Genomic DNA, 26,942 nt, shown 5'->3' on the forward strand with positions numbered 1-26,942 from the left:
CTCGAAGTCTGTTGTCAATTTGATTGTCTTTTCATTAAAGATAATCTATATTTTATCAATAGTTGCTTTTAAATTTTTTCTCCTGTAAGTTTTTCTCTTTTAAGATCTTGAAGATATTTTGCAATTTCACTACAATGTGCCTAATAATGAATTTATTTTTATATATCCTACTTGGGATTTGTTGTTTCCAGAAACTGAGAACTAAGGTCTTTCATAAAATCTGGAAAATTCTTAACCATTAGCTCCTTGAAAATTCCCTCTCATTTTCTTTCTCCTCGGCTTTTGGAAGCCCTATTAGATGTGGGTTGAACCTTCCCATTGTTTATGCATATCGTTATACCTTTCTCTCCGTTTCAGAATGAAACTCTCTGCTGAATTTTGATTGATTTCTTCAGCTCAATCATTCAGTTCAGTGAATCTCTATCCTGCTTTGTCTAATATGCTGGTTCATCAGTGTGTTGAGTTTTTAATTTTAGCAAAAATATTTTTCATTGCTAGATGTTCTGTTTGGTTCTATCGAAAGATAACTGGTTATTTTGATAGTGTCTCATTATTTGCAATGATTTTTATTCTTTCCTGTATGCCTTTATGATTTAAATATATATATTCCAGTTTTATTGATAGTTCTAATATCTGTAGCTCCTACTGTGTTGGATTGGTTTGTTTCACTTATTGTGGTTTGACTCTTGATGTGTTCTGTAAGTTTAAACCATGAGATTTTCTCTGGCCAGGCTTTATCTATGGGAAATGTCAACAGCCTACCTGAGACTGTGCTCTTCTGGAGGAGTACTACGTTTGATTCTGCTAGACACAGATGGATCTCTACTAGCAGGAATTATTTTTATGTTAACTTTGTGGCTTGGAGATCCCTGAATGGGTCAGGCAGAGTAACTTCTAACCTTAAAGCCAGTCAAGGACAGCCTACAGTTATTAATTATCAGGGGAGAGTTTCTTATCTTTGTTTTTACGCAGAGCACCCAGGCCAAGACAGAGAAGTGTGCCTGCTGTCTCTTTTTATTGTTGTCTGTCTGTGCCCCTGAATTTTTGTTTTTTCTAATTCACCTTTTCACTCTATCTCAGCTTTATATGGTGTCTCAGTTCCAACTCCTCACCTTGATAGGGCCCATAGGCTGGTCTCTGGTCCCTGAATAGGAGTAGAATCTAAAGCCCTAGCATCCTGAGGCCAGCAACCTCCACCTGCCTTCCCTGCCTTTCCACAGTGTTCCCCCTTGGCTTACCACTCTGCCTTTCAATTCTCTTTTCAGGTTTGGCCCTCATAAGTTTCCCTCTCGTGTAAACTCAGCTGTGCTTTAAGAAAGGAGTTACATGTCCCTCTTGCTTTGGAGACTCAGAGCCCAAACTCAAAACCTAAAATATCCCATCTCTCAGTTAAAGATGGATAATTCATCATGAATCTTACCCAGTTAGAACACATAGGAAGGCAGCAGTGAATGGTTCTCATGTGTTCTTATCCAGCTTAAACTTCAAGAGAATAAAATCTAATCTGACCTGTGTCCGCTGAGTGGACTTTAATGAGGCAACATAAACATTAGATGTTTCTCTATATGTTTCCATCTTCCCTTCTCCCCATCTGGGCAGGTAGCTTTCTGGGTTCTTTCCCTCCTGGGAAATTCACAGCAAAGTAGAAAATAGAAAAGACTCCTTTCCACCCCCACTCCCCCACCAAATCCTAAGCTCTGAGAGAAAGTCTTAGACAATGTCTTCAAGAAATATCAAGGGAAGATTCCCCCCACACTGGAGAGAGCCCATGGAGATGGCATTAAACCACTCAAAGAACTCCTGGGCAAGTGTTCTTCACATGAGTAACAGCAGTGCACCACCTAAAACCTGTTTATGACTTATAGGATTCTATTTCAGGCTTCCTCCTCTTCTTTCATCTTTCTTCTCCTTCTCCTCTTCTGTTCCAGGGCATGTCTTGATTGTTCACGCTGCAACCCAATCCATTCTCTTTCCCACCAATGGCTACGGAACAAATGAGTAAACCTGGTTTTGTGAGAAAATGAGCATTACTTGCAGTAAACTCAGCCATGAAGGGCCAGTGACCAGCTTAATGTTTTCCAGGAGGGGATGCAGAGAAGCTAAGCATTATAATCGCAAAGATGAATCTTATGGCTCAGAATGAAGACCAGGACCCAGCCCTCACCAAAAGAGAGAGAGGTAAGGGAGAATTCAAGTTACCTTTGGTAAAAGGAATCTTTCGAAGGAGTCTTTGAGAAATCAAGCACATTCCTTTGAGATAAGGTTTATTTTTATGAAGAGTTAAGAAATATTTTGATAGTAATTTAAATGGATGGCATTCTCTGACAGGAGCAAATTTTTTAAGCACTCAATATTGTGGGAAAAAATAAGAGAAAATGTCTTGTAATATACACGAAAAAAACTCAGAAAAAAATGGAAAACAAAATTATTATCTGATTAGTTAAATACAAGGGTAATTAAATGCTTAGCACATGGGGCTTCCCTGGTGGCACAGTGGTTAAGAATTCACCTGCCAGTGCAGGAGACACGGGTTCAAGCCCTAGTCTGGGAAGATCCCACATGCCGTGGAGCAACTAAGCCCGTGTGCCACAACTACTGAGCCTGCGCTCTAGATCCCAAGAGCCACAACTACTGAGACTGTGCACCACAACTACTGAGCCCGTGAGCCACAACTACTGGAGCCCGTGCTCTGCAACAAAGAGAAGCCCCCACTCGCCGCAACTAGAGGAAGCCCGCGTGTAGCAACAAAGACCCAATGCTGTCAAAAATAAATTAATTAATTAAAAAAAATGTTTAGCACATGCCTGCTAATAAAACAAAACATTTTCATGAAAAGTGTGTATTACTAGCTTTCCATTTTACGGCCATACACCTTTTTCTTCCCAGATAAATATTACTTCTTTCTGTTGACAATTTTCATCCATTATTGCAGAAATCAGAGGTTTAAATGTTGTTCGTCTTTGGTGCTATTCCTTGTTTGTTCCTTGTTCCTTGTTTGTTAGTTCATTGGCGGGAGGAGGGGCTTTAACCAAAATGTTTCACCAAAGAAGATTTGAAATCATTTGATTTCTAGCAGAAAAAAATTGTGATTTTCTTGCTCTGCTGTTACTGTGTCATGTGGTATCTGCCCACTAGAGCTGACAGTCAATTATGCAGCTTCTAGGCAGAAGAATGCTCATATTGCAAGGAAATGTCTAAGCATCCCATGAGGTAACTCTGGTAATACGTATTTGCATTGCTTATTTGTACTCTTAAAGGTACACTTCTCCTGACTTAACATGTTTTCCTATGGTGCAACTCTGTATGTTAAATCCAAAATTAATGATTTCTCCTCAAAGGCAAAGTGTTACTATAATTCACTGTTCAGATATACTCGAAAAATGTATTTTGAACTATTTTAAATTATTCATTAAGCTTCTGTGAGAGTCCTACAACTATCTAGTAATATCTGATTAATTCAGCTGAGTTCAGTTTTTAGAGGATGCTGTTTTCTACAATGTGGCTATTTTTTATTTAATTATCAATATTTTTTTAATGAGTTAACCTCTTTATTTTTTCTTCCAGTTTTATTGAGATATAACTGACATACAGCAATGTGTAAGTTTAAGGTGTACAGCATAATGCTTTGACTTACAATACCATAAAATGATGACCACAATAAGTTTAGTGAAAACTCATCATCTCATTTAGATACAAAAGAAAAAAAGGAAAATATATTTTTTACTTGTGATGGGAATTCTCAGGATTTACTCTCTTAACAACTTTCTGTTTTAAATAAATTTATTGGCTGCGTTGGGTCTTTGTTGCTGTGCAGGGGCTTTCTCTAGTTGCAGTGAGCAGGGGCTACTCTTCATTGCAGTGCGTGGGCTTCTCATTGCAGTGGTTTCTCTTGTTGCAGAGCACAGGCTCTAGGCACGTGGGCTTCAGTAGTTATGGCTCTTGGGCTCTAGAGTGCAGGCTCAGTAGGTGTGGCGCACTGGCTTAGTTGCTCTGCAGCATGTGGGATCTTCCTGGACCAGGGCTCAAACCCGTGTCCCCTGCATTGGCAGGCGGATTCTTAACCACTGAGCCACCAGGGAAGTCCAACAACTTTAACATATAACATATGGTGGTGTTAATTATATTTATCATGTTGTACATTACATCCCTGGTACTTACTTATAACTGGAAGTTTGTACCTTTTGGCTAACTTCATCCAATTCCCCCTCTCCTTTCCCCTCCCCATTTTCCCATCCCCTTCCTCTTGTAACCGCAAATCTGATCTCTTTTTTTATGAGTTTGTTATTTTGTTTGTTTTTCAAATATAACTGACCTACAACACTATGTTTGTTCCTGGTGCACAACATAGTAATTGAACATTTCTATATATTTCAAAATGATCATCACCATAAGTCGTTAAGTCGTTACCATCTGTCGCCATACAAAGATGTTACAATACTACTGACTATATTCCCCACACTGTACTTTTCATACCCTTGACTCATTTGTTTTGTAACTGCAGGTTTGTACCTCTTAATCTCCCTCCCCTACTTCTTTCATGCTTCCACCCCCTGTGGCAACCATATGTTTGTTCTTTGTATCTATGACTCTGTTTCTGTTATGTTTGTTTTGTTTTTTCAATTCCACATGTAAATGAAATCATACAATATTTGTCTTTGTCTGACTTATTTCACTTAGCATAATACCATCTAGGTCCATCCATGTTGTCACCAGTGGCTGTGGCTATTTATTTTTTAAAGTATAGAATTAATATGTGTTTCCAATAACTAAAAGGGATTGGGTATTTCATTTAAAATATCTATCATACTTGTAATAAATCTAGTATTATGTGGGCTAACTTTATGAAATTCATAAACTATAAAAATGATAGTAAGTAGAGGTGACTTCACCTAGTTTTGGCATTCACTTTGTTTAAAAGCTCAAGCATATTCACTGAGAAAAATCACTAGCTTTTTCACTTCTGCAAACCTGAAAATAGTACTGCTTGGAAATATGATTCTCTATAGAATTTATAGGTGGGTAAGATGATTCATGGCTGAAGTAGTATCATTCATCTGCTTTTACTTCCATAGTCTGGGAACACGCCTTACAATTTTGCCAAATGCCTACATGTTTCTAATATACTCCCAAAGATAAAGGACTTTAAGCTACCTGTATTCAAAAAGAAGGGGAGTACTGTCTGTAAATTATATCTCAATAATTGATTTACATAAAAGATGGAAAGAGAGAAGACTAACAATAGCTGAACAAAAGAAGAACAATGAACTTGTCACACCTATGAGTGCATCTATTGATCTATTGGTTGAAAAAGGTTTTAAAACCTTCCCCCACCCCCACAAGACTAGATGGCAGCCTAGTACAGCACAAAATCACTGGTCAGAGCTGGCAGTGAGCACAGCCTTCCAGCTCCCTCCCCCAAATGAACCCCGAGAAACCGCAGAAGTAAGAAGGAAACAGATAGGCAGCAGTCTCAACAGCAATCCTGGAGGACCAAGGAGCTTTATCTCCAAAGTATTGAAGGAAAAGAGCTTTGGGCCTAGCGTTTTCTATCCAGACAAATTTTCATTTAAGTGGGAAGGTGTGTGTATTAGTTCTCTATTTCCGCCATAACACATCATCACAAACTCAACTGCTTAAATCAACACACACTTACTTTCACACACTTCTTATCTGTAGGACAGAAGCCTGAGCTGGCTCCTTCGTTTCTCTGCTCTGGTCCTCACAAGACTGAAATCAAGTGTGGAAGAGCTGGGCTCGTGCCAGAGGCCTTGGGAGGAATCAGCTTCCCACCTCATGTAGATCACTGAGAGAATCCAGTTCCTTAGAGTGTCAGGACTGGGAATGCATTACGACCCAGGACTGGGATGGTGGTGCACCCCGCCTGCGTGGGTTTGGGAACCCTTCTTGCAGAGTGGTTTCCCCACCCCCTACTCATTCCCCTCCTTAGGGTCTTCCTCCTCGGAAAATTCTCAGGGGCTGGTTGTCACCCTCTGGTCAAGGCCAAGGCCAGATAAGAGAAATCTGGCAAAAAATGATGTGTGGAGGAGGGGATGTGGAGCGGGGAGAAGAGGGGAAGAGGGTGTGGCAGGAAATACTGCTGCAGCCCCCCAGGCCCCAGCCTGCCCCTCGGGAAGTGGGAGCCCCTGAACCGTGCAGGGAACGACAAGGCAGTCCCACCCCACGGTTCCCAGAAACACCCTGAAAAGCATACACACACCCCCACCTGATCTGCTCACACAAGACCTTCTCCACACCATTGCTTCTGCCCTTGAACTTTACCAGTGGGAAACCACAGGTGCAGCCCCGGAGCTCACTTCCCCAAACGCTGGCATCTTATCCCCTTGCCTGAAGACACATTCAGTTCCTAAACTGAAAAGTAAAGCCCACAGTTCCTAAAGTAGGTGTGATGGGGAAGCAGAGTTTCCCGAAGTATGACACAGGGAATGAGGGTGAGGAAGGGCACCCCGCCGCTTCTACCTTTTGGTCCCAGACCCATATATTCCCCTGCTGGGGACACAAACATCATAACGGTTATTGATTTAGAAAAGACTCTGCAAACTTTTCCTGTAAACAGAAGATAATGAATATGTTCACCTTTGCAGACCCTTTGGTATCTGTCTCTGTACCCACCTCCATCTTCGTAATGCAAAAGCAGCCAAAGACAACACGCAAACAAATGGGGGGCCAGATGTACCACTGTCCTAGTTTGCCAACCCCAGATTTAGGGTATATAGTTTCCCAGATGTGGGTGCCACGCCGCCAGTGAACCCGCTGAGGAGGTCCTCAGCCTGGGTTTGAAGAGCCTTATCCTGGCTGTAGTGAATGTGCTAAGGGCGTGGGAGTGCTGTAGAGTGCCTTCCTGGTCCAAGGTGCCAGGAGAGACAATTCATGACCAAAGGTGTGACCAGAGGGTGAGTGGTAGTGCAGCATTTCTGGTATGGGGTCTGGACCACCTGCTGGTGCAGCTTATTTTTTCCCTGGAGCCCCGCTCATAGCAATTGGGATGAATCATTTCTATCTTATGACCACTCAGCCCATCTGACCTAATGAGTAGTGGGCTGAGGAGCCCAGATCACAATGGGCACCTCTGGGTTGCAAGGTCACTTGACATCCTATGACCAGAGGCCTCATCTCTACCAGGCCCCAGAACCATACCAGGAGCCACTTTTAAATGTTGTGGTTTTCCCCACTGCAAGTGGCATGGCCGTGCTTCAGGGCACAAGGGGTCTGTGTTGTGGGCATCCAAATGGAAATGCCATATACTGCATGTGGCACTTTTCCTACCACAGACACCTCTAATGTCATAGGTTCCGCTGGGTTATCTGCCCAAGAAGCAGGTCCAGCCACACCCATCATTCACCAATTGTCTGTGACTGCTTTTGCGCTAGCACAGCAGTTGCAACAGAGACCTATGGTCTGCAAAGCCTGAAATATTTCATATGTACCATTCCAGAAAATCTATGGGTCACACTGGCAATTAAATGGAGATAGAATGGGGACCACATCCCTACAGCCTCAGAGAGGTTGTAGGTTGGTTCTCATCTCTGTCATTTCCTCCAGGATATGATATTGTTTTACACATACTGTTTGGGGAATGAGGAGGCAGTGTCAGAAGTTTGAACTTGGAAATCACTACTATGGTAGCCCTCACCCCACGGTAATTTACTGACTACAAAGATTTTCCATTCTTGTTGCAAATCCAATGCATATGAAATGAGCACTGTGTTGGATCTGTAGACCCAGTGACACCCCTGTAAGCAGGACCTGGGAGAGATGTCTATTCTTTACCTGGCCCTCATGCATCACTTCAACAACAGGGGGGGCCATGATGATGCTTCAGATCCGGGGCACGATGTTGGTCACAAACTAGGCCCATATGAACGTGGCGGGAGCCTCTGCTTCCCAGGGTCCACTTACCTGAGTCAATGGCCATGTGGCTTCCAAAGACGGGGAAGGCCAGAAGGACTTCTGCACTTGCTGTGGTGATGAAAGGGCCCTCCTTCTGGAACTTGGCAAGTCTCTCTCTCTCTCTCTCTCTCTCTAGTAATGGATTCTGGGTCTGACAACCAGCTCAGTTCTGGAAACTGGGCAAGGATCGGATGTTTCGTTGGGATGGCTGCTTTCAGCCTTCTGATCATCCAGCCTTGTGTTTGTCTCTCTCTGTTTCATTTCTTTCAGTCAAGCAGTTGGTATCCGGGTTGGCCGCCCATCTGTTTGCCTCTAGGATTGCTCTGTGCTATTAGCCAGCATCACACTCTCTGCAGTCAGGCCCTGGCTGGCATTGGAACCCTTTAATCTCTTTGACCATTGCACCTGCTTTGCTCTTGACTCAGAACACCCTCACCTGGCATCTGCTATTTCCACATTTTCCATCTCTAGTACAACTGGAAGCTGATTGGGAACACCATCTTCTGCCCCCATTCCTGACCTTCAGCAAGAGCCATCCTTGAGCTGTTGGAGATGCTTCTCATCCATGCTTTCCTCACAGGCTCGACAGAGTCCTTCAGGCTTTCCCACCGAGCGGGGTGGACTGGACACTTTTCTGCCCTTTCCTACCACGTCCGCCCTGGCAGCTTCACCTCCCTGAGCCTTTTGATCCCCTCCTCTACTACACTCCTTGGAAGTTCTAGATTTTCTCTTTCATGCAATGTGGGCCAGGTAGCAGATCAGCAGCATCTCTCCAGGCCTTGCTGACTCCTGTGCCCCGTAATTGTAAACTCCCTTCTCCAGCTTTGGGTTCTGTGCTTATCCACCCCCGCTGCGATCCTGCTTCCTCGGGAGCAGCCCCACACATTCCCCATCTCCCCGCAGGACACTGAGCGAGATTCTGACAATCCTCTGCCTCTAGGCTTTTCCCGCATAGCAGCCTGGCACGTCTCTGGAAAGGTTACGTGTTGACTGATGCCGGGTACTGACCTGGTGGACAAGGGGACATATCCAGGACGTGTGATTTCTGCCAGGCGGGGGCCTCCTCCTTCTCCTCAAGGAAGGGAGGGGCACTGCCTATATGGTGAGGGGGAGGAACCAGCGGGGCAGTCCTTGCTCTGCCAGCCCAGGCCCACAGATTTACTTTGCTGTCCCATAACTGCGGTAAAGGGGGTATATGGGTCCTTCTCTCCCACCCCCAACCTCACCTGTGTTTTGCCTTCACAGACGTTCACTCTCTTTGCTACAACTTCACCGTCCATCCTAAGCCCAGACCTGGACAACCATGGTGTGTGGTTCAAGGCCAGGTGGATGGAAAGGTTTTTCTCTCCTATGATTGTGGTGGCGCTAAGATCCAATCCATGAGTCCCCTGGGTGAAGAGGTGAAAGCCACAAAGGCCTGAACAAGGGCAGATGGAAACACTCAAAGATGTCGGAGACTGGCTCAAGGAGCAGCTGCCTGATGTTACCCCGGAGAAACACATGGCCAGGGGTGAGTTAGAAAGTCCAAGTGCAGGAGGAGCAGACTGGGGACTTCGCTGCATTCATTGTTTGGGGGTAAAAAATAAAATAAAGTTGGATATTGGTCCTTCCCTAGTAGACCAGTGGAAAGGGCAGGCGTTGGAGGAGAGAACAGGGCCAGCTTAGCTGGGCCCAGGGGAGGCAGACACAGGTGGGGGCAAAGAATTTGTCAGGCCCAGGGACTGAGCTCCTTCCCACATTGGGGGCAGACCCTGTCACCCCGCAGGGCAGGATGACATGTGGTGTGAAGACGATGGACGCACCAGTGGATCCTGGCAGTCTGGCTTCAACGGACGGATGTCGCTCCTCTTTGATTCAGAGAATGGACAGTGGACAGTGGTTCCTTCTGGAAGCAGACGGATGAAAGAGAAGCGGGAGAGTGACAGAGCTGTGACCGAGTTCTTCAAGAAGACCTCCATGGGAGACTGTAGGGCCTAGCTTCAGGATTTCTTGATGCACTGGGAGAAAATGTTGAAGACAAGGGGTAAGTGAGAAGAGGAGGAGGAAGTGGCAGTCCTCTCAAGGGGACATGGACCCACCCCTGTGTGTGTGTGTGTGTTTGTGTTTGGGAAAGTGATCCATCCGAGGTGGGTTCTTCCTGGGAGAACAATGGCCCCAGGCATGTTCTACCATCCTCCCTTCCTCTTCCCACCTCCTGACACCTGCCTCAGTGCACAGGTCTTGGGACCACTTAACATGGATTCTTGCTGACCCCAAACATGAGGGCATCATTCTGATTTCAGAGATTTATTTCGTACTGTTCCCTCTTTCCAGAATCTTTTTTTAAATCTCACCTATTCCATTTCTGGAAATCTGTCAATAGCACCTCAAACGTCAGCTCGTGAGAGGACTTCTCTGTTCCCATCCTCATGTGTCACCTCCTCTTCTGTCACAGCAGGAGTGAGTGGCTATATTGGAACCCTTGCTCCCCCATTAGCTGTCTGAGTCCCGTGGGGACATGGCTCATCCCCTCCCCCCATGTCCCCTCAGGACCTGTCACGGGGGCCGCCACGTGGTGAAAGAGAACTGTGTGCATAGTAGGGGAACCTGGGCCGGGGGGCTAAGGAGGGATCTCCTCAGTTTGGGGTCTGGACAAGGGCTTTCACTCTTCCTGTCCTTGCAGCATCACCCACCACGGTCCCCCCCCCGCTAAAGCCCAGACCAGGGCCACAGCCATCAAGCCCATCACTTGGATCCTCCCCGTGGTCCTCTCCTGGTCCATCACAACTAGCATCCTGGGTGGAGTCCGCTACAAGAACAGGTACTGAGGGAGGAATTCAGAGGGAAGGAAGGGGCGCCTGGCCTGGTGTGAGGATGGGGGAAGGTGAATCCCAGCCCAACCCCTGCCCCTCACTGAACCTCCTCACGCTGGAAATGAAGCCAGGTGAATAAGACCTCATATCACTCGAGAGCAATCACTCGGACGAGCTCAGCCCTGAGTTCCGATAGCTCCTCACTGTCAGATGACAGTGGGAAGGGGGAGAGGCCCCCACGAAGGCTGAGGGCCTGTTGATGATAAAAGAGTTTAGCAAAGTCTGCCTGACTCAACACAGACACCGGTTTGGCAGGGCCCAGTGGTAGGTGGTGAGGGGACAGCAGGCACACACAGTGTGGGCAGGACTCACATTGGGTTAGAGCAGCATGGCGGCTCCACGTGATGCGTCAAAGCAAAGGGGATGCATCCAGGGGGCTAAGAGGAGAGGGGCCGGGGTCTCAGCCCAGGAGGAAGGGGCGGGAAGGCCTTTGCAGACCCAACTCCGAAGGCCTGTTCTCACAGGAAGTCGCTTGGGTCACAGCAGGCAAGACACAAGGCCAACAGTAGAGACCGTGCAGGACAGAACTAGGAGGGGCCGGTGCCCCGCGGAGTGGCGGGAGTTCTGGCTCAGCCCATTGCACACACGTGGCCCCAGCCTCCTGCGGACCCCAGAGCCCCAGTCACTGAGCGGCCCCTGCCTAGAGTAGAGGTGACTCGGGAGATGGGTGGGACTGAGCTGGGGTGGACGCTCCCAGGAAGAGATGGAGTGCAGCCGGGACCCTGATACTGAGAGCTGGGTGTGCTGCTGGCTAAGAGGCCTGGAGAGGAGGGAAAAGAAGGAGGTTTGCCTGCAGCCCTCCCCAAGGCCATGAGGATGCAAGGCCCCTCTTCCACAGGAACTGCCACTGGGTCCTTTAGGCCCTCCTTCAGGGAGGATCAGGACCTGAGTAAAGGGAGCAGATTGAGTCCTTACTGGCTTCAGTCTTGAGCCTAAGTGGGTGGTAGCAGGGCCTGGGGCTGACTCTGTGATGCAGGAAAGGAAAGAGGAGGTGAGAACAAGCTGCCCGACCCAGGGTGGAGGTGGGGGACGGAGGACATACATGCCCCTCAGTGAGGGCGGGGCTGGAGGTGGGGAGGGACTGGGGAAGGGCAGCCCCAGGAAGGTGACGGTATTGCCTCCGCCCTGTGGACCAACACCTCTTTCTTTTCTGAAGGCTGACGGTGCTCCCATGAAGCCTTCAGACAGGTGCTCTGTCTCCCTCAGGGACTTGGCCTTTGCTTGGCCGCCTCTGATGTCCTGCTGTTCCTGCCTTAGACCCCAGGAGATCAGACCCTATGAATCCCGAGTCTGCCGTCCCATCCCGATGACACAGTAGAAGCACCATCTCGTGGCCTTTATCACATCTGGTGAACATCTTACTCAGCATCTTTTTTTTTTCAAACATATTTTGCCACTTTCTCTTGGTGCTAAGTGATGGAATCCCTGCACTGAAACGTTCAACTGCTTGAACAAGATATCTCCACAAACAGGACACTTTCCATCTTCTTCTAGTTTGTGCAAAATCAGACTCTTCTCTGCATCGTGACCTCGTTCTTGCAAATGATGATATTGCAAGAAAAATATCATCTGCTATTACAGGACTTCAGGGATTCTTTCTATGTCCAGAGAAACAACCTCAGTGTATTATCAGCAGAGTGAAGTAAGTCAGAAAGAGAAAAATAAATGTCGTATATTAACGCATATATGTGGAATCTAGAAAAATGGTACAGATGAACCTATTTGCAGGGCAGGAATAGAAATGCAGAGGTAGAGAACAGACGTGCGGACACAGGGGGGAAGGGGAGGGTGGGATGAATCGGGAGATTGGGATTGGCATCCACGACCATGTGTAAAATAGATAGCTAGTGGGAACCTGCTTTATAGTACAGGGAGATCAGCTTGGTGCTCTGTGATGACCTAGAGGGGTGGGATGGCGGGGAGGCGGCGGGGAGGGGAGGTCCAGGAGGGAAGGGACATATGTATACATATAGCTTATTCACTTCATTGTACAGCACAAACTAACACAGCATTGTAAAGCAATTATACTCGAATTAAAAAAAAAGAACAAAATTTTATTTATGACTGTTTCCCTTAGTAATTTATTACACTATACTGATATTTAAATCAATATCTCTATATTGCAAAAAACTTAATTACTTCAGATTTCTGTTTTATAATCCAGGAGAGAATTCATGGCATTTCACCATTCTCCGTGTTATAGGATTAAATATAACCGGTGATTCTGCTACATTTCTTGTGGAAACAGAGAATGCAAGGATTGCTCTTAAAGTAACATGCAGTCCAGCTGTCTGTCTCAGACATTATCCACATACCCTGGATGCAAATATATATTCTGGAATTTAAACAATGAGATTTCTTTCGATTGTGCCCAGATCCCCGTCCCCCTCACCGGTGACTCTCCTGTGATTCCTCCGCCTTGACCTCCCTTTCTCCAGGGAGAAGTCAGTCTTCACAGCACAAACACGTCTACTTCGAAAAGTTGTTTTATTTCCCCATGGGTAGAGGATCATATTCAGAATAAATAATGAACTCCTACAAATAAATAAGAATAAGTTAAACTCTCCTAAGTTTTGGGCAAATGCTTGAGTAGTTCACAGATGGTGAGTAAGCTTGTGAAGAGACTGAACATATCCCAAATAACCAACATGTCAAAAAAAAAACACTGGGATACCCTTACACATTCATATAATTGACAGCATTTTATTTATTTATTTATTTATTTTAACATCTTTATCGGAGTATAATTGCTTTACAATGGTGTGTTAGTTTCTGCTGTATCACAAAGTGAATCAGCTATACGTACACATATATCCCCATATCCCCTCCCTCTTGCGTCTCCCTCCCACCCTCCCTATCCCACCCCTCTAGGGGGCCACAAAGCACCGAGCTGACCTCCCTGTGCTATGCGGCTGCTTCCCACTAGCTACTATTTTACATTTGGTAGTGTACATATGTCCATGCCACTCTCTCACTTCGTCCAAGCTTACCCTTCCCCCTCCTCGTGTCCTCAAGTCCATTCTCTACGTCTGCAAATTGACATCAGTCCTTGCTGCTTCACTTTGCACTTTTATGTGATGGAGAGGGCTTCGTTCCTTCAACCTCATGAACCAACCTCTGCCAGCTTCACACTTTTCTTCTGCAGCTTCTTCACCTCCCTCAGCCTTCATAGAATTGAGGAGAGTCAGGGCTTTGTTCTGGATTAGACTTTGGCTTAAGGCAATGTTGTGGCTCGTTTGATCTTCTATTCAGACCAGTAAAACTTTTTTCGCACCAGCAGTAAGGCTGTTTTGCTTTCTTATCATTTGTGTGTTCACTGGAGTAGCACTTTTGATTTGCTTTAAGAACTTTTCCTTTGCAGTCACAACTTGGCTGACTGGCACAAGAGGCCTTGCTGCTGGCCTGCCTTGGCTTTTGACATGCCTTCTTCAAAAGCTTAACCATTTCTACCTTTGGATTTAAAGTGAGAGATGCATGATTCTCCCTTTCACTTGGACACTGAGAGCCTACTGTAAGGTTATTAATTGGCCTAATTTCAATATTGTTGTGTCTCAGGGACTCAGGAGGTCCGAGGTGAGGGAAGGGAAGGTCAGTGGAGCAGTCAGAACACACCCAACATATATCGCTTAAGTTTGCCATCTGATATGGGCACAGTTCCTGGCTCCCCAAAACAACTACAGTGGTAACATCAAAGATCATCAATCACACAAAAGCAAGATCAAGATGGCCGAATAGGAAGCCCTGAGCTCCCTTTTCCCATGAACACACCTCAAGTACAACGACATACAGAACAACTCTCTCTCTCTGTGAAGATTCTAATGCTAATGTCTTCCAGAAACACCCTCACAGACAAACCCAGAAATCATGTTTTACCAGCTCTAAGGGTATCCCTTAGCTTAGTCAAGTTGACATATAAAATTAACCAGGACAAAGGTTTCATACTGCTTGAACACAGTTACTTTGGCAAGCTCAGCTTTGAGTTCTGATAACTCCTCAAAACCGTCAAAAGCCTGTGGGAAAGGACAGAAGCCCACACCAAGGTTTATGGCCTGTTGATGCTTAAAGGGATTTTGCAAAATCAGGCCTGAGGCAAGCCAGCTTCTCCCTTTGGGAGGGGCCCTTGTTGGGGTGGTGTGGAGACAGCGGAACACAAGGCATGAGCAACAGGCAAATTTGGGTGAGAGCCGCACTACTTACAGCAGCCTAGTGTCCACTGATGGATGAATGGTGAACGAAAGTGATATATATATTCACATAACAGAATAGTATTCCTCCATAACAGAGAAGGAAATCTTGTCATTTGTGACAACATGGAAGGATCTTGAGGGCATTAGGCCAAGTGAAAGAAACCAGAAAGAGAAAGACAAATATCGTATTATCGTGATTGTGGAACCAAAAAAGAATTTTTTAAAAAAACTCATAGATAGAACATAGTGGTGGTGATTGTCAGTGGTGGGGATTGGGGAGGATGGGAGAAAGGGGTGAAGACAGTAAAAAGTACAAACTTCCAGCTATAAAATAAATAAGTCCTGTGGATGTAATGTACAGCATGGTGAGTATAGTTAATCAGACTGTACAGTTGACCCCTGAACAACACAGGTTTGAACTTTGTGAGACCACTTTAACTCGGATTGTTTTCAATAAATACAGTACTACTCGATCTGCCGTTGGTTTAGTCCGGGGTTGGTTGAATCCTCCAATGAGGAATCGTGGATACGGAGGGCTGTCTATGGGACCTGAGCACCAGAGGATTTTGGTATCCCAGGTGGGTCCTGGAACCAATCCCCAGTGGATACCGAGGGACAACTGGATTGTATCAATATATTTGAAAAGTGCTAAGAGAGTAGATCTCAGCAGTTTTCACCAAAAGGAAAAAATTTTAACTACGTGTGGTGATGGTTGTTACCTAAACGGTTATGGTTTTCATTTCACAATATATACAAATATCAAAACATTACATAACATGGAGGAAGAGTGAAAGCAGAACCACTGATTCTGCTAGATTTCTCATGGAAACAGACAATTTAAGGAAAAGCTAGATTAGCAAAGGGTAGCTTTTGCCCGGGCTGGAACTCTGGGATACTCCTCGCGAATTCTCGGTATTTACAGTCGAACTGTCCCTTTGCCATGGTGGCTTCTCCACATGTTCTCATGACAAGTCACCAGCGGAGCCCCACGGCAGATGAGCTAAAAAGTGCTGATGAACCACAGCCGGTGAGACGACACTCTGACGTATCTTACATCATTCTTGCATCAAACCAATACACAGCGGCAGTGTGAAGTGAGGGGTGCATGTGTGCTGGGGAAGACCCGTGTGCCTGGGACCCTGGAGGTTCAAGATGAATGTGGGGACCACTGTGGATGACGAGCAGGGAGGGAATGTTGCTAGAGAGAGTGGGTGGTGCCCTGCCCCCTCTGACTTGTCCTGGCCTTGACCACAGACGACCTAGAAGGGCGGTGAGATTCATGGAACCGAAAGCGGGGAGGGGCAGTCGGAAGAATAAATTAGATGTCCGGTGCCATGCACTTTTATTTATTTATTGTATCTATTTATTTAGTTGGACTTACAATGAACGCCACCCAAGAACGACTGCCCTGTGGCCGCTGCCAGGTGGGTGGGGAGGAACGTCCGATTAGGAAGCGTGGGGGGCGGGGCCGGAGTTCTAGGAAATAGGGCGGAGCCGACCCGGAAGTCAGCTGGCCTCCGTGGGAAACGCGCAGTGAGGTTGTAACCTTTTCTCCCTGAGCTGCTTGTGGAGAGTAATTGGCGAGAAGTAGCTCTCGGTCTCCAGTCCCGGGTCCCCAAATCCCGCCCAGGTTGGCAAGAGGAAGGAAGCTCGTGGTCGCCCTGCGTCCCCGTCCCTTCTCGGCGCAGACACCTCGCTCACCCGGCTCCGCGGCCCGGCTCCTCCCACGTCGCCCAGAGGCTGTTTGTTCCCGGCCCCGCGAGCCTCCCCGGAGCGCGGGACCTCGGCCCGGGCTCCTCTTTGTAGCCGCGGCGGGTCCCGCTCCCCCTCGACGCCGCTCGGGACGCAGCCGGCCGAGCTCCGGCCGAGCCGGGGCGGCGGGACGTCGGGGAGACAGACATTCGAGAGAAGATTGAGGGATTCAAACTGAAAACCCCGAGGAGAGAGTTTTCGGAACTTCTCTTGTGCTTGCAAACAGCGACAGCCTCAAGCTGGGAAAGCAGCGTTGGGTGGACCGGGCAGGCGAGGACCGCGCCCCACCGATCGCAGGCGCTCGGCCCCGGAGACGGGTGAGAAGGGAAGGAGTGCGCGGCGAGTGGACCCCACGGCGGGTCCCCCAAGGGTTCAGTCCTATCCCGCCATCCCCAAGCCACCACCCCTGAGACCGCTGTGTTTAGCCAACCGCGCGGGGGATGGCCGGAGCGAAGAGGGTGGGGTGAGGGGAGAGATGCGGAGGACGAGGGGAACTGCCAGGCGGGAGAGGTTGGGGGCTGCTGGTTGATAAGAAAGGAATGAAATTCCTACACCCTTGCTCTGAGCTTGCTCCTCCAGTGGCCTTGGAGGAGTTTGCAACGTGCAAAGAACAGAAGCTAGTGATAACGTCCCAGCTTTTCTCGAGTCTGGGCTCCAACAGGACGGTTGGACTCTATTGCGCACCCGCCTTCGGTGATAGACCAGGTGCGCTCTGCCTGCAGCTAGCTTGATTAACACTGGGGTGCACTTGGTGAGAGTGAATCTTAATCGTTAAAGAGAAAGTTGGAGAGGTTAGGATGGAGACTGGAGGTGGGAGAAAATGTGGGACGAGGAAGGGAGAGATGGGAAAGGGAGGCAAAAGAGGCAGCGGGGAGAAGGGGAGAGGAAGTTCGTTGGAAGGTTAGAGGAGGAAGTGGTTGGTGGAATGAGGGAAGAGGAGATCATAACCCCCAGCAGTTTTGCTCACGCCACAAAACGGGGTTTTTCTGGGGGGGTGAAGGGGGGTAGGTCATTTAAAGTGAATTTTTTAAAAATTTATTTATTTATTTAGTTTTGGCTGCGTTGGGTCTTCGTTGCTGCGCACGGGCTTTCTCTAGTTGTGGCGAGCGGGGGCTACTCTTCGTTGAGGTTCGCGGGCTTCTCATTGTGGTGGCTTCTCTTGTTGCGGAGCACGGGCTCTAGGCGCACGGGCTTCAGTAGTTGTGGCGCATGGGCTTCAGCAGTTGTGGCACACAGGCTTCAGCAGTTGTGGCACACAGGCTTAGTTGCTCCGTGGCATGTGGGATCTTCCCAGACCAGAGCTCGAACCCGTGTCCCCTGCATTGGCAGGTGGATTCTTAACCACTGCGCCACCAGGGAAGTCCTAAAGTGAGTTGTTTTTTTTTTAAATATCATCACTTTAAAAAAAAAAAAAGGAAGAATTAGATTTCGAATACTTGCAAAATGCTCTCTTGATGTAGTTGTTCTTTGCATTGTTTTTCAATAGGGCTTCCTCAGTCTTGGACTGAAGACTTTGGGTGGTGCTCAGAGATGGAGGTACAGATACACGCCAGGCTACCTTTTGCGGGTTACTCTCCTAAAACTGCCGGGAGGAATGCCTCTGGCTCACACTACAGGTCTTCTTTTGCTGATACTGCTGCTGATAGAACCCAGGTAGACTCTGGGCAGTGAGTGTCCTGGGATCTGGAGACCTGGCTGGGGAGGGGCAGGATGGGAGGCGGGCAGGAATGGAAAGGGCTCCACAGTGGTAGGCACCTGTTCACAGTGCTCTTAGGATGGTGAGGGTGTGGTTTAGCTGGACTGGCTGCCCCGGAGGTGTGGGGACCCCAGCCTAAGGCAGGGTGCCTGACCTGTGCTCATGTGGCAGCTCTCCCTCTCCTGCCAAGTCCCACCTCCTACTCCGGGAAGCCTTTCCTGATGACCCGGGACCCATCATCAATGTGGCATGTGTCGTCCTATGGTGTCTTTTTTCCCTTTTTTTGAAAGTCCTGTCTGTTCAGGTAGATTTTAAGTCCCTGGAGTACAGACACTGTCTTGTATTTTTGGTATCTCAACAGTTGGTACATGACGCTAAAAAGATTTGTCAGATAAATCCTCCTATGTGCACCCAAGGGGTCCATGGTGGCATCAAAGTGTTTAAACCTCAGACAGTTAAAGGTGAGGCAGGACTAAGGATGCAGCAGATGGAGGGGGTCTGGGATGGAGGCCCCTCCCTCTGCAGCCAGGCCCCTCGTGGGGAGTCTCCGGGGACACACCTGTGTTTTTCTCTCGTGGATGCTCCCTCGCTCTGCCTCGACCTCACTGTCAGATCTCAGTCCAGACCTGGGCAGCCCTGGTGTGAAGTCCAGAGCTCAGTGGACACAAAGCCTTTCCTCCAGTATGACAGTGACAGAAGCAAGGTCAAACCTTTGGGTCTCCTGGGGGAGGAGGTAAATGCCACCAAAGCATAGACAGAATTGAGCCAAATGCTGGGAGAAGTGGGGCGAGAGCTCAGGATGGTCCTGCCTGTCATCACACTGGACAAAAGGGAGACCAGGGGTAAGTACGGGAAGGGGGTGGGTAGCTGGAGACAGTCAGCAAGAGAGGGGAAGGAGCAGAGCACGTGCAGGGAAGGAGCTTCGTGTGAAAGAACGGAACACGGTCCAACCTGAGAGACCTGGTGGACCTGATGGGCAGGAGAGGGCAAGTCACGGACAGAAGCGCACAGGCCTCTAGATGTGCAGAGACACACTTGAGCTACGGGGGGAGGACGGGCTGTGGACAGTCCAGGATGCTTCTTTGTGAGGGGACACAGATCCGCCCACCCTGCAGGTCAAGCTGTGTTGTCAGCGCGAAGCAGAGCGATGCACTGGTGCATCCTTGGACTTCAGCATCAACAGACACACAGCCCTCCTTGACGCGATGAACGTGAACTGGACAGTCATCAATCCTGAGCCACAGTGGTCAAGGAGGAGTGGGAGAACCAGGAAGTGGCAGAGTGTTTTAGGAAGATCTCAACAGGAGACTGCAGTCACTGGTTTAGACAATTCCTAGTACACTGGGAGAGCATGCTGGAACCAGAACCCACGGGTAACTGAGCTGGGTGTGGAGGAGATGGTAGCTCTCTTCAAAGGTCTAGTGCCTTCCCTGTGTGGATGTGAGCACATATGTGTGTGCGATTGAAAATATGATGGATGGATGGAGTGATTGATCTCTTGGTGGACTTCCTGTCTGGAGAATCAGTGACAGGCATAGCATAGGATTTCCCAGCATCCTCCTCTCCTAGCCCACCTCCCTCAGCACAGGAAGGAGCCCCCTTCCCCGTTAACCAATGACCCAGTCCCCCGGCACTGCTAGATGGTCCCCAGATCTGTATACATATTGTGCTTCCAGGCCTTCTCTCCTTCCTGTTGTAGTGATCCTTTAACCAGCTCAGATGTCACTTAATGAAGCCCTCACACCTCCCCAGACAGAATTCAGCACCCCCAGATGTGTCCTCCTCAAAAAGAACTCCCCACAGTAAACAGGGCCACCTGCATGATAATCAGATGGACACGTGCTGTCTCCCTCAGCAGTAATATGAGCTCCGTGAGGACAGGGCACAACCCCTGTTCATCTTCCTACCCCAGTAGTTTCACATAATGGGTCAGTAACTTTGTGGGGGGGGACATGTGCTGTCTGGGGACAGTAGCTGCTGAGGAAGGTGTATTCTTAGGTTTCACACGGCTTTTGCTTTATTGTTTGTTTTAGAACCACCATTAAATGCCCCAGATAATGACCAGTCTGAATCCATCCAATTAATTGAATGGATCATCCCATTGATTTTCACCTGCTTCGTCCTAATTGGCTTCGTCATCATGAAACTTACGAAGAAATCAGGGACCACAGCAGGTGAGAATCAGGCTGGCCTCTGGCTCCTGGGCCTGTCATGTTCTGCTAAGGACTTGGGAGAGGTGAGCCACGGGTCTCACCCAAGCGCCTGCCCACTGACCCATCTCTACCTAGAAATGCTGCACTTTCTCAGTCTTGGGCCCCCGCACTTCCCAGTAGGGCTGGGGATTACTCGGCTGTTGGGGTAGAAGAGGCTGGTATGGGCAGCAGGACAGTGCAGTGAGGGGAGGGGAAACCAGGCATCCACTCCTGTGGGGGGGAGGGGGCGGGCAGGGTCTAAGATCTCAAAATGTTGGGGGGGGTGTTGTCTTGCTGAGGTGGTACCCAGGGTTCCCCCGTCTTCTGATGAAAACATTTTTTATTCTCTGATGATAGAGTGATTTAGTTCAACAATTTACCTGATGTTCTAACAGCCATTCCATCATCTGATGTTTCTTCCCTGGACCAGGAGAAGGTGGAAATGTTAGACCAACCCTTGGTGGAAAAAACTGACCCTTGATGACAGTCTGGCTGCTGATCTAGTATATTATCTTCTACTCAGAGGTGGGTTTACCAAGAAGGTAAAGAACCCCTTGCTTTCCACGGCTGTTGATGAGCTCTTACTGCAGCAGTTAAGTGGAAAGGAAACGTGTCCAACCACCTTCCTGTACCTTTGGGAGGAGCCTCTCCACTGTGTCTCATAGGCCTTCCCATCAAAGGGAGGATCAGCACCTGAAATAAAAGAGAGCTCTGTGTGCCCAGTTGTATTAGACCGTTACCTAACACAGTACACAAAAATTCATTCAGAATGCACAAAAGACTTAAATATAAGACCTAATAAAACTATAAAATCTTAGAAGAAAACATAGGACAAAAGCTTCACGACATTCGATTTGGCTATGATTTCTTGGACATGACACCAAAGACGCAGGCAACAAAAGAAGAAAATAGACAAATTGAACTTCATGAAATTTAAAAATTTTGCACATGGAAAGACAGTATCGAAAGAGTAAAAAGGCAACCCACTGAAAGGGAGGAAATGTTTGTGAATCATATATCTGATAAGGGATTAATATCCAGAATATATAGAAAACTCCTAAAACTCAACAACAAAAACACAAACAAGCTGATTGAAAAATGGGCAAAAGACTTGAACAGACATTTCTCCAAAGAAGATATACCATAGGCACATGAAAATTGCTCAACATCACTAATCATTAGGGAAATAGAAATCAAAACTGCAGTGAGATTCCCCCTCACACCCATTAGGATGGCTTCCATTAAAAAAAGAGAAAATAGCAAAGAACATAACGAGGTTGTGGAGAAATTGGAAACTTTGTGCATTTTTTGATGGGGATGTAAAATGATATAGCTGCTATGGAAAACAATATGGCAGTTCTTCAAAAAATTAAAACTAGAATTGCCATATGATCCAGCGATTCCACTTCTGGGTATGTACCCAAAAGAATTGAAAGCAGGGTCTCAAAGAGATATCTGTACACCTATGTTCATAGCAGCATTATTCACAATAGGTAAAATGTGGCAGCAACCCAAGTGTCCACTGATGGATGAATGAATAAGAATAATGTGTTATGTAGATACAATGGAATATTTTTCAGCCCTAAAAAGAAAAAGATTCTAAAAAAAAAGAAAAGAAGAAGAAAATTCTGACATGCTACAACAGGGATGAACCTTGAGGACATTCTGCTAAGTGAAATAAGCCAGTCATAAAAAGACAAATACCGTATGATTCCACTTATATGAGATACTTAGAGTAGACAAAATCATAAAATAGATTTTATGAAAATAGAAAGGTTGTTGCCAGGGGTTAAGGGGAGGGGGAAATGGGAGTTAATGTTTAATGGGTACAGAGTTACAGTTTTACAGTGATAAGATCTATGGAGAAGGATGGGGGTAATGATTGCACAGTAATGTGAATGTATTTAATATCACTGAACTGTATACTTAAAAATAGCTAAGATGGTAAATTCTGTTATGCATATTTTATCACACACACAAAAATGTTAAGGGTGTCCACAGTTCCTGGCTCATCCCTGGTGCTGCATTCCTGGCAGCAAGCCTCTTTCCTGACCCCTCCTACAGGGCTCTGAGTGAACCAGTTACAGCAGGACTGGCTCCAGAGAGAGGTGACGCTAAGATGATGATGAAGTGGTGTCCACGGCTGAGCTGGGTTGGTAGGGTAGGGAAGGGTGGGGACAGCTCAAGAGTGCCTACAACAGGGAACTGAAAATGTGAGCCTGGGACCTTACCTAAAGCTGGAAGATCCCTGTTCCTGGTGTGGGTTCCCCAACAGGTCTCCCTGGTCTTCAGAGCCTGAGAAAGGGGAGGAGATTGTGTGACTGCTACTTTGCCTGAACTCCCAAAACTTTTGGCAGCGGGGACTTCCATGGTGGTCCAGTGGTTAAGACTCTGCTCTGCCAATTAAGGGGGCCCAGGTTCGATCCCTGGTCAGGGAACTAGGTCCCGCATGCTGCAACTAAGAGCCCGCACGCAGCAAAAAAGATCCCATGGGCCGCAACTAAGACCCAGCGCAGCCAAATAAATAAATAAATAAATAGTATATATATATTTTTTAAATTTTATTTTATTTATTTATTTATTTTTGGCTGTGTTGGGTCTTCGTTTCTGTGCGAGGGCTTTCTCCAGCTGCGGCAAGTGGGGGCCACTCTTCATTGCGGTGCGCGGGCCTCTCACTATCACGGCCTCTCTTGCTGCGGAGCACAGGCTCCAGACGCGCAGGCTCAGCAGTTGTGGCTCACGGGCCCAGTCGCTCCGCGGCGTGTGGGATCTTCCCAGACCAGGGCTCGAACCCGTGTCCCCTGCATTGGCAGGCAGACTCTCAACCACTGCGCCACCAGGGAAGCCCCAGTAAATAATATTTAAAAAAAAAAAAAAAACTTTTGGCAGGGACTGGAATTAACTCCTGGTGGAATGGAAGAGAAAGATGGTACAAGTCAGTGAACAGAGAGGTGATGGGAAAACAAAAGAAGTGACTCTCTCCCTGAAGAGGTGAAGAGCCCGGCTCTGGGCTGAAAACCTCTGTGGTCTCTCTGGCCGGCCTCACAGCCTCACGTGGAGAGCTGCCCTCCCCACCCCAGACTGGTGACAGCCGGGCACTGCAGTCTCTCTCAGGGCCCATGCCAGTCATGCTCTTCGAATATTCACACTCCCAGCCCCAGAGCCCTCCTTCCTAGGTCTTATTTTCTCAGGCCCTGGGCCAAGGTTCTCTTCTGGTGCTTCTGCTGAGGCCTCCTTAAATGAAGAGGACGGAGAAACCTTGAAGACCCTTGTCCCCCCTCTGACTCAGACCCAGGTCTCTCTCCTCCAAGTCCTTCCCCTGCCTCCACCTCAGGGTCCATAAAGCTGCTGGAGCCTTTTACTCTGGTCTCTGAACAGTGAGGCGACCCTACACAGGCCATTCCATTGGGGAAAATGGAATAGGGGAGTTGGCACTGCCTCTGGGTTCAGACTCTGGCTGTGCTCTCACAGTAAATAATCAAAGGCTTAACTCTTTCATTTTAGGCTTGTCGCTTTAATCAGCTGGAACGTCTCCCAGCTCAGCTGAGCTCCTTACAAGGAGCTGTGGGGTGTGGTCTGAGATGTGGAGAGACTTGGAACGGGCCAACCATGTCATGATCTGACCCAGGTTGCCTCAGCTTTGAGACACCAACAGGAAGCAACACACAACTGGTGTGAGTCACTTGTGCCCCTAATAGCTGAGAGCCTTGGCTTCTAGCCACTGCTGTCTCCCCTAAGACCAAGAGGAGCTGCGTACCCCAAGCCAGTGTCAGAGGGCGCCATTGGCCAGGCGAGCTGGGCGCAGTCAGGCTGCGGCTTGACCTGTCACAGCTGCTCCACTGGGCCCATCCGGAGCTTCCAGGGTGTCCAGAGAGATTTCTCCCTGAATCATCCCCAACTTCACTCTCTCTGCTGGTGCTCATCCGCAACAGTGACTTCACTTCCTACCCACATTACATGTCATACTGTCTTCCAGAGCTGCAAAGTAAAAAACCATTTTACTGAAATAAAAACCGAGCCACAGTCAGAGGTGCCCATCCCTCCCCTCACCACTCCTTTCTGATTGTGACCTGGGTAAGTTGGCAGCCTCCCTTAACCTCAGTTTCCTCGTCAGTCGCTCAGGGAGAGAAGCAAGACACTCTCACTAAGCAGTGAGGAAAAAGTGAGATCACATTTGCAAAGCGCTTGGTACCCAGAAGATGCTCAACAAATATCAGTTCTCTTCATTGATTGGGGAAGGCTTCAGTTACTTTTAAAATCTCCATGAACCCCCAGAGAGAAGCCCTCTACTCCCTCTTCTGACTAGAGAACCCCAAATCTCTCCCTTTACAGAAATTCTGATTTCCTTTCCTTCACTATTTTTTTTTCTTTATTCACCTTGGTGCTTTTTCTTCTTGGTGGACTTGAAATACATTATTATAAATATCATATTTTAAAATACTAAATATGCACATGGTAACACAATGCACTGTTTCTTTGTGCTAATAGTAGCTTATATTTTATTTTATTTTTTTAATTAAAAATTTTATTGAAGTATAGTTGATTTACAATGTTTTGTTAGTTTTAGGTGAATCACTGAATAAGTGATTCAGTTATGTATTATATATATATGTATATATACCATATACCAATCTATATACCATATAGATTATATATATATATACCATATACCAATCTATATACCATATAGATTATTACAAAATATTGAGTAGAGTTCCCTGTGCTGTACAGTAGGTCCTTGTTGTTTATCTATTTTATATATAGTAGCATGTATATGTAATAACTTACATTTTAAATGGAAACTCTGAGCTCAACATAAAAGAGACATAGGAATTTTTTTTTTTTATTGGTTGTGCCACGTGGCTTGTGGGATCTCAGTTACTGACCAGGGTTTGTACACGGGCCACGGCAGTGAAAGCACGGGTTACTAACCACTAGGCCACCAGGGAACTCTGGAAATTTTTTTTAATTAATTAATTTATTTATTTATGGCTGTGTTGGGTCTTCCTTTCTGTGCGAGGGCTTTCTCTAGTTGTGGCGAGCGGGGGCCACTCTTCATCGCGGCGTGCGGGCCTCTCACTATCGCGGCCTCTCTTGTTGCGGAGCACAGGCTCCAGACACGCAGGCTCAGTAATTGTGGCTCACGGGCCTAGTTGCTCCGTGGCATGTGGGATCTTCCCAGACCAGGGCTCGAACCCGTGTCCCCTGCATTGGCAGGCAGATTCTCAACCACTGCACCACGAGGGAAGCCCTGGAAATATTTTTTTTAATTGAAGTAGAGTTGATTTACAATATTGTATTAGTTTCAGATGTACAGCAAAGTGATTCAGTTAAGTATATATATATTTATATAACATACAATAACCTATAATGGAAAATAATCTGAAAAGCTATATATACATTATATATATATAATGTATATATAGTTATATATAATGTATATATATTTATATTTAGTTTTTTATATATATGGTTTTTCAGATTACTTTCCATTATAGGTTATTACAAGATATTGAATATAGTTCCCTGTGCTATAGAGTAAATTCCTGTTGCTTATTTATTTTATATATATATATAGTAGTTTGTATCTGTTAATCCCATACTTCTAATTTACCCCTCCCCTGGAAATGTTTTTCTGGTCACCTTTTCTCTCATCCCTAAGCTAGATTGGATAAAAATTTTAATATCTTTTAAAAATTAGCAATTAAATAACACTTAAAATTTCTTTAGTTGTTAAACACAATCGGTTGTATTTTACATTCTCCATTACCTTACTATACTGTCCATCTTTGCCAGAACTCTTTTCACTGTTTCCTTTGCAATCCCTGTTTGCATATGTATAATAGTTTCTAAAATAGGGGTACCTGCAAATCAGTCTTTCCTTCCATTGTGGTTTTCAAACATATGTATTTCCCACCATAAATAGAAAAACAAACTTAATATAGGTTATAGAAATGCAATTTTCCCTTAAAAAAAGGAAGGAGAGTATATATTTTTAACAAATGGGATTCCACTGTGCATACATTGCTGCCTCTTCCGTGTGTCACTTAATGATGTATCTGGGAGATACACAATGCAAAGTATTCCACAGCATGATTATACCAAAATTTATTTAACCAGCTCTCACTTGTGTAGATTCAGGGTGTTTCCAGCTATTGCTTTTGCAAAAAAAGCAATACCCACCCAGAAATTTTAAAGTTTCACCCACAGAAACTTTAAAATTTCTCCTTTTCGTGGAATGGCAAGAAATACTAGATTATTTTTTTTTTCTATTTTTACTTTCTAATTTCACCTCCTACTCTGTTCTGGACCTGAAAACAATGGGTTCCTAAACGTCATCTGTGAAAATAAAAGG

The 26,942-nt window shown here is 46.6% G+C and overlaps 2 protein-coding genes across 2 annotated transcripts; both read left to right on the top strand.

The window, feature by feature from the left end:
- Window positions 1-2,120: 2,120 nt before the first annotated feature.
- Window positions 2,121-17,020, top strand: LOC103010770 (UL16-binding protein 2). The gene is given in 10 exon segments (XM_057528190.1): window positions 2,121-2,178; window positions 9,154-9,323; window positions 9,325-9,418; window positions 9,657-9,686; window positions 9,689-9,931; window positions 10,571-10,593; window positions 10,596-10,708; window positions 15,360-15,525; window positions 15,870-15,974; window positions 16,754-17,020. Coding segments are annotated over 10 exon segments (1,269 nt in total).
- Window positions 17,021-17,030: 10 nt separating this feature from the next.
- Window positions 17,031-21,305, top strand: LOC103018930 (uncharacterized). Its single transcript, XM_007198451.2, is given in 6 exon segments — window positions 17,031-17,404; window positions 18,186-18,352; window positions 19,511-19,631; window positions 19,634-19,768; window positions 20,429-20,569; window positions 20,983-21,305. Coding segments are annotated over 6 exon segments (816 nt in total). The 5' UTR covers window positions 17,031-17,238; the 3' UTR covers window positions 21,069-21,305.
- The last annotated feature ends 5,637 nt before the right edge of the window (window positions 21,306-26,942 follow it).

Source organism: Balaenoptera acutorostrata, chromosome 14 (assembly GCF_949987535.1).
Source record: "Balaenoptera acutorostrata chromosome 14, mBalAcu1.1, whole genome shotgun sequence".
In the NCBI taxonomy this organism is placed as follows: Eukaryota; Metazoa; Chordata; class Mammalia; order Artiodactyla; family Balaenopteridae; genus Balaenoptera; species Balaenoptera acutorostrata.